The sequence below is a fragment of the Simochromis diagramma genome, unplaced genomic scaffold (genome assembly GCF_900408965.1).
Source record: "Simochromis diagramma unplaced genomic scaffold, fSimDia1.1 OVJJ01000487.1, whole genome shotgun sequence".
In the NCBI taxonomy this organism is placed as follows: Eukaryota; Metazoa; Chordata; class Actinopteri; order Cichliformes; family Cichlidae; genus Simochromis; species Simochromis diagramma.
The window spans coordinates 2155266-2168838 of NW_024387305.1; the positions used below are offsets into that span (position 1 = coordinate 2155266).

A 13573-nucleotide genomic window follows, 5' to 3' on the forward strand; every position below is an offset into this window, starting at 1 on the left:
TGCAAGCTGAAAGGGAAAGTGACCTTTTTTCACCTTAAAAATGAACAAAAAAACCCCAAATTTACAGTAAATTCCAAACAACGGAACTGACAATATTTTTGGCAACAAACAAGGATAATAAATCTGATTTTGCTGACTTAAAAGTACTCTATCAAAATTATTTTCAAACATTTGACCTGTTAAGATATGCATTAAACAAGATTAGCTGTAAGATTACATACAGTTGATGCATGATGGCAACGTACCCTTTACTTGCTTACAAGAGACAAGTCTGAAATGGAGCTGTACAAGTGCTTTCGCTGAGGTGAAGATTCACAAAACACTAGTCAAGCTTCTTTCTTTCTTCATTTTAAACCTTGCATTGTGTATGGCTGCAGCTGCTTTTCAGGACTCATGTGTGTCAGTGTCCCTGTTTGCACATCTCTGGCTCTTACCACCAGATCTGTGAATGTGCAGCCCTTGAAACGTATTGCATTGTGAATGTGCATGTGAATTTGCATGTGCATGAAACACAAGACTTTTACTATAAGTGGAATTACTTATTCCCTTTTCAGTGGACATTTATCACGTCAAACAGATCATTACTACTGAAGCATTAAGGTGCAAGCAGCCTTTTATTGATGCATCCTGTTACTGTTGAGGAGGAATGCATCAGATTTTATGACCTGAATACATGCTGTGTTTGAAAGCTCATGATGTTCACAAGAAAATTTGTCAGGTTAGTAGAATGAAGCAAAATGTGCCACGCTTGCTTCTGAAATGTAGTTGAAGTTGAAGAAATGTAGTGAAAGCAGAGACTTGAAATAGTATGTAAAACATGGGTGTAAAACCCAAGAAAACTATGTAAAATAAAGCACTAACATAAATAGACAATGGACACATTGCACCGCTGCAAGTAATAAACATCAGCAACATGATATGTTTGTACAACCATTGCTTTCGAGCTCAAGTTTGCAAAGACTATCTTGGTTTGAGCCTGTTCCTCTCTGCACAGATGCTTATCTGTGTATTGTGGCAGGAAATGACCCAAATATTTCAAAGGTATCTGAGGTCAGTCTTTCCACTTACTTATGTCTCTGTCTTAGTGGTGATTTAGTTACCTGTCTCTGCACCTGTCTTTACTAGTCCATGTGCTTTAGTTTTATTCTCACTCCACATCACACACTTTCATTTTTCTGTCTTTCCACTCTACTGCCATGGAAGAAGCCATTTTTGGCTAATGAACCCTCATTGACTATCTATATGGTTTACTTCTTTCCACTTGAAACTGCTTCAGTGATGTGAAACTTTCCCCTAAAGTGTGAAAGTAGCTGAGTCAGGAACACTAGACCCAGCATCTCGATACTCCCCCCCCCCAAACCTCCACTCCACTCCCTCCCCCATTTTCTCCTCACTGCATCCTTACTCAACCACATCCTGCACTTCACACACACATATAGTGCCTTGCAGACATTGGTGTTTGTTGCATCTCTCAATATGCAGCTATGTAATGTGGGTTGTCTGTGGTTCATCACAGTGTGTTTAAGGTATCCAAGCTGTTTCCAAATGATTTTATGAGTGTTCACACAGTTTTATATGTGAACAAGAAAAAAATCTGCCGCATCTCATTCTTTCACTTATGAGATACCTTCTTATTCGTTGTTCTTGTTGTGTGTCATAATCAGGATATGATACTGCTTTGCAATTTGTTTGATGAAAAAAACATTATTTATTTTAAACAAGAAACCACATTGCAAAAATAGCATTATATAACCTGAATATCAGATACTTTTTTAACAAACAAAATAATGTTATTTCTTCATTGGTGATCCAAATACATACACCGGGTACAGCATATATTATCTATTTTGTGCATATATTATACATAGAAATCATCCAAACAGATGGTGTAAAATTAACATTGAGTAAATAGAATAAGATAAACTGGCACACACGTGTCTCTAGGGATATACCATAAAGGCCCCCATAAAGTTAAGAGTAGACCCTCCATGAATCTTCGTTTTATTCTTCAGTGTCACATAAATTTCATCTCCAACTTGCAGCTGGAAAATCCCAGCCAGGTAACTGTTCCACAAATCTTCTGAAGCCTCTGGAAGCTTCAAATGAGGTTTTGAGGTTGAGCAATGAATACTAGAAGAAAAATATGATAGGTGTCACGTTTAAATCAACTCAGCACAAACATAAAAATTACAGACAGGCAACACACGAATAAGCACACCAGTAACGACAGGAGAGAGGAAAGAAAGGAAAGAAAGAGTACCTTTTTGATTGCATAAGTTCTATAGGCTTATCATAGGCTTTGGTCTCCTTCATGACTTTGTGCTGGCTAAGTGAACACTCTTCTGCTGCATTCATAATCACTTTGGAGTAGATATAGTAATAGCCCTCCTTTTCTACTGTCAGTCGGCCTTCTTTATACGTCATGTCTTGGGTGACTGCGTCACCCTCTTTTGCCCATTGCACTATATCGTTCGTCCCCGGCTTATCGGAGCCTTGGATAAAGAGAGAGAAAGCAGTTGCTTGGACCATAATTTATCTGAAGAGCTCATATGCAGTGTTCATGTTTGAGTGATGAGGGGAGTCTCTTACCCAGCAGGTGAGCAAAGGGTCTCCTCTCATCTCTGCTCATCTTCTCACCTGTTCAAGAAAGCAAGGGCAGATCAACTAATTGATCAACCAGTGTAAAAAAACATTTTTAAATATACACATAAAATTCTTAAGATGAAGTTGTGGGGAAAAACAATACAAAATTTCAACATGTTAGCAGTCTAATGGTCTAAATTATATGATGATTTAATTGTTCTGGCTTCCCTTCACAGACAGTCTTCTATGCAGATCATGAATTATCAATGAATCATGTTAAGAATGGGCATCTCAATACCTCCCACCAGACTTTCTGGCTTGGGGTTTGTCCGGTTCTTAAGGTCAGGCTCATGGTTAGAAGAAGAAGCCTACAAGGAAGGAAAGATAAATACAACACAACAAATACTGAGTGAAAATCTTTGTGTGTTTGTCAAAATGTAGGAACCTCATGCAATAAGGGAAGGTGTCCTTTAGAGATGTATGGAAAAACACATGCACACTAAATGTAAATTCTGCAAATACATTATATATATATGTATATATACAAGTAATGTTTTACACATTAGATTATTTTTGTATGAAACCACATACTCCAATATTTTTTTCAATAGTAACCTAAATGTAACAATAATATTTTCAATAAAACCTGAGATCTTAGGTTTGATTTTTAAGTGCAGTTCATATTATATACAAACAGAGGGCATAACACGTGAGAGGCAGGTGTATAATAAACAGCATTATGAAACTGTCTTTAAAAAAAGTGAAGTTAATGTTGCAGCTTTGTGCTTGAGATACAAATAAAGGGAAGTACAACTAGAGAAAGAGTCCAGTTGAAAAACATGTCACTATCGACCTATAGCTTAAAGAGCAAACGAGGACCCACACCGAAACGCATTTAGCCCTGCAATGACATGTCTCAATATGACGTAGGGGCAAGCAGGGAAATTCTAAAGAGAAGGAATTTCCAGTCAGTCCAAGCACTGACACTTCTCTCTTCTCTCTTACAGCACACATGTACGCAATCACACACAGACCTCATGCTCACCTCTGTCCTTTGGTAAAGTTTGTAGATTAAAAATCCCTCGACGATTATTCCCAACATGGCCAGTCCCACCAGCAAGAGAAGAAACTTTTGGAGCTGACTCCCCCACCTTGGTTTCCTTTCAGGGGGCATTTTAATGTAGCTGGCCTGACTGTCCACCACAAACACCTGGGGGCAGGCACCTGCGCCGCCCTCTGCCATCCCACCAGATCAGAGACAACCTAAGATGTTAAGGGTAAAGGTCAAAGGAGATACTGAAGGAAAAAAAGTTGTACAGTAGAGTGTAAAGAAATGGGGGGGAAAGGAAGATCGGACAGGAAATATTTAAAAAAAAGAATGTGTGACAAAGCAACAATCTACACATAAACAAATCAGTTATTTTACGGTCTATTTACGTTAAGTAGCCATGATGCAAGCAGTTTCTGAAAACAATGTGATTTCTTCATATCCCGACTACTTGAACAGCACAGTGAAAGACAGCTTGTCAATCAAATGAAAGAATAATAAAAACAAAACTCTTGTAAGGGAAAGGGAAATTACCTTGGATTTAAATGTTCCTCCACCGCTCAGCCAACCATCCAGTGTAGTCTCTACACAGTCCTCTGAAGCTCGTTTGGGATATTTAATAGCAAATGTATTCTTAACGCATTTCAAAAATATAGACCTAACAACATTCTCTGAACTACGCTACTGACTCATTTATTAAATTTTTTCCCTCTCTAGATATTTTCTCTCGGAGCAGATATTGGCACTCAGTCCAACCTCTAGTGTCCGCTTGCCTGCTGTCAACTATCGCAAATATTGCTTTTCAGCTCATATAAGGAGGAAATGAAGATGACACGGGGAAGGAGCAAAGACACAGAGACAAAGAGTGAGAGAGTGAGTAGTGTGCGTGTGTGTGGGGCACTCCCTACAACTGCTGAATATAGTTATCATCACAGCTGACACTTCCTTTTCTTACTCTTTAGTTTCTGCCTCACTGTTCTTGATGTTTTATTGAACAGTCGATGTTGGTTTTAAGTTGTTTAGATTTTTTTTATCAGTTTCTAAGAAAGTCGCTTCATCTAGCTATGCACATTTATAGCATTTCTAATACTAAGCAAGTACGCAGTGTGATGTTAAACTAAGTACAGCAAAACCAGATGAGCTGGGGTGGCAAGCTGTAACACATATCTGCACTCTTGACCACTACCCAGCCCTCCCACCACAGTGTTGCACTATCACCCACATTGTAAGTGATAATCTTGCAGTAAACCCCCCCTTTTCACACACAAGATTTCTTTCTGTATTCTAGGTGTCTCAGGTGGATTAAGCAACTTGCTTTTATTTTCATTTTGAGGAACTTGCGGTGTTTCTTTCTCTTTTCTTTTTTTTTTTTCAACAAGCAACAGCTTGCAGTGATTGAGCTTGATGGTTTGCAGCAGTTTGGAAAAAGTGAGACAACGAGACATTTTTTCCTCACTTTTGTAAGTAGTATTGATGTAGTTCTCACTTTTTTCCTTTGAAAAAATGTTTTAGTGACATGTCATTTTTTAAATGTATTTACTTTTATTATCTAACATCCTGAAAGTGTGATTCATCTTCATGTAAATGTGGACAGCTAAGTAGGAGTACAGAAATGCAGGCAGTCTGTGTTGGTTATGGTTCTTTTTTTTTGTTCTTTCGCATTTCCTGTTTCATAATGCAATCCTCGTTTTGAATTGTGGTACTGAATGCTTTCTTTTTCTCCCTGCTGCTTAAACACTGTCTCTAATGTTATGAAGAAACAGTCTTTTTGGTATCCTCTTTATCATAACCTGAAACCAGTATTTTTACAATCTGTTTTCTGCTGTAGGAGGGGAAAGTTTGACGTGACATACTCCATATGGTGAAACTACACACACACACTTACTGACTTGCAATATAAATTACTACTTCAGACACATACATTTAGACACACAAACAGAGATATGCAGTGTGTGCACAGGGCACTTGCAAGTTGTAAGGAGGGCAGAGACAAGTCTGCTGCCAAGGAAGGCCTGACTGTAGTTGTTGTGGTCGTTGCATGCTCAGTCCAACATGAATGACAAAATGAACAGACTCTGACAGACCCAGTGGTGAGTTACAGTAAAAGTGCTAAGACAAACAAAAAAGCAAGACTAAAGGAACTTCTTTTATTTCAGAGAGTATAAAGTTGACTAGTTTTAGACACATTAAGAGAAATAAAACCTACTGTAGGAAACCTACTGATACATTCAGAAAGTGGGAGAGAAAGTGAAGGCAGAACTTTGTGATTTACACAAACCCAGCATGTACAATCCCCCTGTAAGCAGGGAATTCCTGGTCAAGAATACACACAATCCAAATAACTTTCATTGAAATAAATTTCAACAAATCTGTATTACTAAGAAATTAAAGGACAAATTAGCACTCACACTAACAAGCAAAGTATAACTTAATACTGTAACAATACATAAAAATGGTAGTCATTGAATAATGTATTGAATTGAATCATCGCTGTAACTTAATGGCTCTTAAGATGAGATGCAAGGAAATTATCAAGAGCAGCACAGTGCAATGAAAGAAAATGGGTCAGGAAACAAAATGTCAGGGAGTGCAGACACTGAAGAGGAAGCATTTAGTTTGAGGAAAATGTAAGTTCGGTATGACTCTGAGTGTAACTGCAATATTTGCATTTACTTTTAAGTAAATGAGATTTGAAAATGAAATTAAAAACTCTGCAGTATCGGTGAAAATCTACAATGTTACAGAATCCTTTAAACAATAGAATTGGAGTCTCAATCATCTGGGGGGGGGGGGGGATCTAGAGCTTTAGTCAGCTTACAGTGTTTAGTCAGCTTCAAACTGTGCTACTGTAGATGTACTTAAGAGATTAGGCAACATATTGCATAACTCATCTTTTTTACTTTTCTGCTCAAAATAACAAATTGGAAAACATTGAAATTTAGTGCTTTGGTTGGATAGCTATATTCTGAGAACGCCACACCTCTAATCCCCTCACCTAAACTGTTGAACCTTGAGTGCTTCATTTTTTAATGAATACTCTTAATAACATTAGCGACATTATATCGGTATTATCTGAACGTATAACAACATCTAGTTCTCTATTCATATTTACAATAATAATTGGCAGCTTATTTCACAACAACCTTACTTTTATGCAACCTTTTGTTTTTACTTTAATGTGGTTCAGCTTTAATTAATATTAGCTACTCAGCTAAAGTTAGCTGCTAAGCTACTTTTAGCTACTCTATCAGTTGTGCAAGCTAATAGTATGTGGTTTGAGTTAATAACTACATGAGACACAGCTCTAAATATACCTTAAGGAAAAATATAAAGGTTTTACTTACCATGCAGTTCTACAGCAGTAGTTAGAATGTGGATTTAATTCAGTGGACTGCTTTGTATTTATCCATAGATAAAGACAAAGAAGAAGTGGGGTGCCACCTGCTAACTTTAGCCACTTTTTGCCTCCTTTTTGCCTTCCCTAATAGATCCATGCTTGCATAAACCAGTTGATTTTAAATACATATTTGAAATCTAATATTTGAGTGCCCACTGCGGGTTAGGGACAAGACCCTGCCCCAAGTGGAGGAGTTTAAGTATCTCGGGGTCTTGTTCACGAGTGATGGGAGAAGGGAGCGGGCGATCGACAGATGGATTGGTGCAGCGGCTGCAGTGATGCGGGCGCTGTTGTGGTGAAGAGAGAGCTGAGCTTAAAAGTGAAGCTCTCAATTTACCGGTCGATCTACACCCCTACCCTCACCTATGGTCACGAGCTGTGGGTAGTGACCGAAAGAACGAGATCACGAATACAAGCGGCGAAAATGGGTTTCCTCCGAAGGGTGGCTGGCCTCTCCCAGAGATATAGGGTGAGAAGTTCGGCCATTTGGGAGGGGCTCCTGGGCGCCTCCTGGGCGAGATTCTCCGGGTCAGACCCAGGACACGCTGGAGAGATTATATCTCCCAGCTGGGCTGGGAACGCCTTGGTGTTCCCCCGGATAAGCTGGGGGAGGTGGCTGGGGAGAGGGAGGTCTGGGCTTCTCTGCTTGGGCTGCTGCCCCCGCGACCCGGCCCTGGATAAGCGGAAGAAAATGGATGGATATTTGAAATCAAATCCATGGGCCCTTATTATTCATAAATTAAATAAATTGACATATGACATATTGACATGTGTAATATTACCCATCTGTAACCACTGTTGCTACCATGGTATTACTTGGATATTAACTGGTTATAACTTTGCTAATTGAGTGGTAATAACTTAATAATGTAATAATAATAATGTAAAAATGTGGAAATTACCACTTTATGAAATTCTTGTTTCTGCCTTGTTACCCTAATATTACCTATTATTTTATTTATTACTGAGCTTTAATATAACGTGCTGCCATACTTGTTAAGGCAGTAACTAATTATGCTGAACATATGAAAATAAAACAAAATAATGAAATTAACATCAACAGGTGATATAAGTTTAACAAATGAGGAGTCGATATTTTGAACAAGAATACATGAATACATGAATGCGTTTATTTCAACATGAGCCATTTCTTTTTTGTAATTTCCATTCGTAATGGTTCATTATGTTCATTGCCTACTTCAATCATCTTTGATGCTTATTTGCGTAAAAATAATTTATATCTATATCTAGGGAAAACATTTGTTTGGGCTGTGGTTGGTACTAAAAGAGCACAAAGTAGGGCAACAGACAGAGATGGATGTGTCAAGGAGTGTCACAGTTTGTGTCCTATTTCAGAAGTTCCGAGACCCAGAAAATTACCCATTTTCCTTGAAACCAAATGTGCTGATTATACAGACTGTAAAGTGGTAAACCATGTCTGCAAATGTAACAGCACTGTTTCACACAATCACTCTATTTAGTAAACATAAAAAACGGTTTGCCTTGGTGCAGGACAGACATTGTAAACGTATTATCGTAAACGTATAAATCTGCAGACTTTCCCTTCCAGGTTATGTAAATATTAAGGACAGAACTCTTAGATACATTTTAAATCAAACAATACAGACGCTGAAATCAGCACTTTCATCTAATTTAACCCTCAACTGCATAGTGTTGCCCTGAGGCAACAAACCACATTTTCATGCCTGGCCCTTCAAAAAAAAACAACCTTTTTTTTTTTTCAAATAATGCTACCAGACACATCTCTTTCCAATAAAATGATGAGTTGAAGGTGGTGTGACTTTCATTGGGGTGGGGGGGCAGGACCCCTTTCTGCAAGCTGCACTACATGAGAGACATCTCCATTAGGAGGCAAGATAAAGATCACTATTTTACATGTTTATAGTGAAATAAATGTATATTAAAAAAATACTTGTATGTGAATGAATATGTTAAGAAGCATATTTGATTGTTTGTTCTACTTTTTAAAATTTATTTATACAGTAAAACTGTTAATTTTCATTCGTTGCCTCAAGGCAACACTGCGTAGTTAGCCCAATTTTTTTTCAGGCAATATAATGCATTTGCATATGTGTGTAGAGATGTGTTTGTGTGCATTTATATGATCATAGCCTATGCTTTTTACTTTACAATCGACTCATAATTACAGGACATGGATGTAAAAACCTTTTATGCAAGGAAACCAAGGGAATGTGCACTTTCTGTCCTCAGAAAGTGAGGACAGTGAGCTTTCAGGGAGTGACAGTGAAGTAGAGGAGTGGATCTCTGAATGAGGTTTGAGGGACACTTAGGAGCTCAGGGGTCAGTTGGTAAAGTAACTGTGTCTTTTTGTGTGTTAGTGCCCACATAGCAAGCAGGTCTGGCCAGGATCTGGTATCAAGCCGGCACTTTGAGTAATCTGGGAGAGTAGAAAAGCGCTATATAAAAATCAGTCCATTCACTGTCTGAACAGAGTTTCAGCATGTTACTTTAGCACTGTTTTGCATGTTCCGGCACATGTTGTTATTGCATGGCTTGATTAAGGTACACATTATGCTGACATCTGGGGCCAGAGCTGAAACTGTTCTGGGCCAGCACAGGGCCAGCAGTGTGTCTACAGCTGGTCCGTGGCTGCACACCACCTACAGATGGCCCACATACCGCAATGAATAACGGCCCTTTGGTGGCCCAGATCAGGTTTGCCAGAGGTAATCCACACATGGGCCAGCACAGGACGACCAGAGTGTCTGAAACTGGCCTTGTGCTGGCCCATGTGTGTGCCACCTCTGGCAAACCAGGTCTGGGCCACCAAAGGGCCATCATTCTTTGCGGTATGTGGGCCATGTGTAAGCACATTGTGTGGGCCTGATCCCTGCAATACCAATATTGCTGTGTGGGTGTCAGTGTGTGTGGTCATGTATTACTTATTGTTGTAGGGTCTCGCCTACTTTATGGGGACAAATTGCAAGATAAATCATTCAATTTTAGGGTGAAGGCTTGAGTCAGGGTTAGGGCAAGGTTCAGGCAGGGACTTGTGATGGGTAGAGTCAGGATAAGTCTCCGGGAAATTAATGTAAGTAATTTAATGTCCCCAAAAGTGATGGAAACACAACGTGTGTGTGTGTGCGTGCGTGCATGGGGTTAGGGTCAAATGTTGGATGTATTTTGATGTTTTATTGTTTTGTGAAATGTTTACATTGTTTATTTATTTGTTCATCCTTGTTCTACTAATACAACTTATTATAGAATAACTTGGCATTTTACTACCCTTGTTGCACAGTGTTGCCTTGAAGCAACAAACCAATATCTATTTGGGGGGGGGGGGGGTGTCAAATTTTATGATTGATATATTATTAGGGACCCTAAAGCTCCCCCAAAATAGGGAGAAATATTTTTTTTTCCCACAAAAATTAAAAAGTCATGCAGTAGAGGGTTAAGGGGTTTGTAAGAAAAACTAAACCAAAAACACTGTACAACAGCATACATTTAATGTATTGTTTTTAAGACACTGCAGTCTGCAAGAAGTCTAGAAGTTATTTTAGAGCACAGGAGTCGAACTCCAGGCCTCGAGGGCTGGTGTCCTGCAGGTTTTAGATGTGTCCTTGATCCAACACAGCTGATTTAAATGGCTAAATGACCTCCTCAACATGTCTTGAAGTTCTCCAGAGGCCTGGTAATGAACTGATCACTTGATTCAGGTGTGTTGACCCAGGGTGATATCTAAAACCTGCAGGACACCGGCCCTCGAGGCCTGGAGTTCGACACCCCTGTTCTAGAGGTTCTGGACATCACCAAATATCATGTCAGTGCTTTGTCAGACCTTTGCTACAGCCATCTTCAGTTTCAGCTTGTTTGCAGGGCTTCTGGTTTCAGTTTTCCATTCACTAAATGAAAAGAATGTTCTGGGTGGAGATCAGGTGGCCGAGTTGGCCATTGAAGAATATTTATTTTCCTTGCCTTTAAAAATTTTGGTTTGCTTTTGCTTTGGGTCATTGCACTGTGAAGTGATGTCTGACCAGTTTAGCAGTATTTGACTGAATCTGTCCAAAAAGTATAGCTGTGTACGTGTAACAATCCATCCTGCTATATCAGCAGTCACATTATCAATAAACACTAGTGACCTGATCATAACGTGGCCTCCTCCATGTTTGACAGATCACATGGGATTCTTTGGATCAGGAGTTGTTCCTTTCCTTCTCTAGCCTTTTCTTCACATATTTATGGTACATGTTAAACTTGGTTTCATCTGTCAATTTTTTTTCCAGAACGGTCTAGGCTCTTTTATATGTTAACTGGTCATTTCTAATCTAAGAAATCTCTTTTTAACCACTGTAACTAGTGGTTTGTATGTTGTTGCAAACCCTCCATATTTTCATGAAGGAGTCTCTTCATTATAGACTTTCACAAGTGTCTAAGTAGATTATAGACTGCTTATAGAGTTGTACGTTACTGATCATAGACCTCCGGAGACCTTCAGAGCTACAGCCACCCTCAATGTTTGACTATAAATCCACTGTGGTGGTGTACATGGGAAAAATAACCAAAGTGTGTCGATATCCAATGCTTTTTAATCGAAAAGTGAATTGTCAGAGAAGGACAGACACTGCTGCATATGACACCAATAATAATGATCATTAGGTTTTATTTAGACTTTGGAAGAAATGTTGAATACTGGCTTTGCTTGCTGATTGGCCAGTTTACTAAAAAAAAAAAACCCTTCTTGTTCTTCAAATGTGAGAAGGCTTTCTGTGAAAAATAAAAGTTGGTTTTCAGTTTTGTTTTTCAGTTTATAGTGTTCACTGATTCGTTTATTAAAAAAAGAAAAAAAGAACAACTGAAACCATGAAATGGAAAAAGCACTGAGGTGGCACCAAAGTACTAGAACACTGTACCGTTAATATGTCACTAGATGAAATAATGAGAATTACTGGTGAGCTGTAATTAGGTGCAGTTACTCAAAAGCATCGCTAAAGTACAGTTTTTAATGTATTCGTAGCTTACGAGGCATTTCTGTGATATAGGAGGCTACAGTGCTGTAAATATAGATATAGATAGATAGATAGATAGATAGATAGATAGATAGATAGATAGATAGATAGATAGATAGATAGATAGATAGATAGATAGATAGATAGATAGATAGATAGATAGATAGATAGATGTTAGTTAATCAGTAACCATGGCCCAGTAATATATTGCATGAAACTCTGAAAAGGACCATTCTGTATAATGAGTACTTTTACTTTATCCATCGTAAGTATATTTTGATAAAACATTTGTCATCTTATTTAGGCATTAGAACTACTACTGTCAAAGTCTTGTTAATTTAGGGACCACACATAGCCCAAATAAATGTTCAGTGGCCCAAATAAGTAAACCAATAGCATAATAACCTATTTAAAAAACCCCACAAAAGCAAAAATCCCTCCTTTTTTGTGTGATCGTAAAAGTACATGTGAAAGTGTTTGCATTTAATAAACCATCCAAAACAGGCGGTGAACAGCTTGAGAGTTCTTAAGAAAAATAAATGCAATTTCAGCAATATTTCTCAGTGTTAATATCTCACTTTTTATGAGAAACACTGGGAATTACGTCAGCAAAGATCAGGCGCTTTACCATCTTAGCTCAGTGTGGTTTGGAAAACCGGGGGTGATGTCTTTCCAGTAAGAAGGAAGTTACATTGATCCTGATTTAGCTCCCTGGGTGTGTGTACAGTGTTGATGTTATGTACAGGCCCGTGGAGTCTAGGCCTGTCAAAAACAAACACCATTGTGCCCGCTCGGCTGAATTCTACTGAGAACACTTTTACATCTATGAGTAAAACTAAGTCACACAGTTTGGTAGTGAAAACTTCATCACTGACACCTCATTGTGGGAATACCCAAGATCATCTTTATTATTCGATTAATAATAGCTTAGTGCATTCACAACAACCGTGGAAACTAGCATGATGAAGAGGACATTAACTCTGGACTGCATTGACCTTTGCAAGACAGACTTTTTGAAAAGTATCTTTCAGTTGTCTCTTTGGATACATTCACCAGCTTCTGAGTCCAGCTATGAAACATGATCTCACTCAGAAATTACAAAACAAACGAAAATGTGTTGAGGATGTTCTACACTCACAGTCGGCGACTCCAACTTCATTAATCCATGTCGGCACCTTGAGAAAATATTTCTCTTCTTTTGCACAGTATACTATATGAGGGATATTTTTGTACCTTAAATAATATTTCTCCATAAGCACAGTATGGTTGTGATTACTCATACAGGATGTATATTCGGTTTATTCATACATTGGTTGTACAGCCTGTAAAAGTGGGTCAGTATATGGGGTATCATGAGGATTAAAGGTTGTCCCTTGCAGCACTTTATTTATATATTTATTTTACTGTAGATATAGGCTTATAACTTTTGTTTTGTATGGTAGCATGTGTCAGTACAAATGTCTACTCAACTGAGCTGAGCTAAATGTCTCCTTGTCAAAGTTGGTTGGTTGGTTGTCCCACTTCACATGCTCTGGTGCCGACTGCATGAGCCCTAAA

General features: G+C 38.6%; 1 protein-coding gene across 2 annotated transcripts; it reads right to left on the reverse strand.

Annotated features, from left to right (window-relative positions):
• Window positions 1-1684: 1684 nt before the first annotated feature.
• On the reverse strand, window positions 1685-4479 carry LOC120717035 (tumor necrosis factor ligand superfamily member 14-like). 2 transcript variants are annotated; one of them, XM_040004831.1, is made up of 6 exons: window positions 4166-4479; window positions 3629-3846; window positions 2882-2951; window positions 2590-2637; window positions 2261-2492; window positions 1685-2130 (listed from the first exon to the last, which is right to left on the reverse strand). In XM_040004831.1, exons 2-6 carry the CDS (start codon window positions 3824-3826, stop codon window positions 1941-1943), a joined length of 738 nt encoding a protein of 245 aa, XP_039860765.1. In that variant the 5' UTR covers window positions 3827-3846; window positions 4166-4479; the 3' UTR covers window positions 1685-1940. The 2 variants fall into 2 exon arrangements, with proteins under 2 accessions (XP_039860765.1, XP_039860766.1); XM_040004832.1 differs by having other exon boundaries at window positions 3629-3879.
• Between the last annotated feature and the right edge of the window lie 9094 nt (window positions 4480-13573).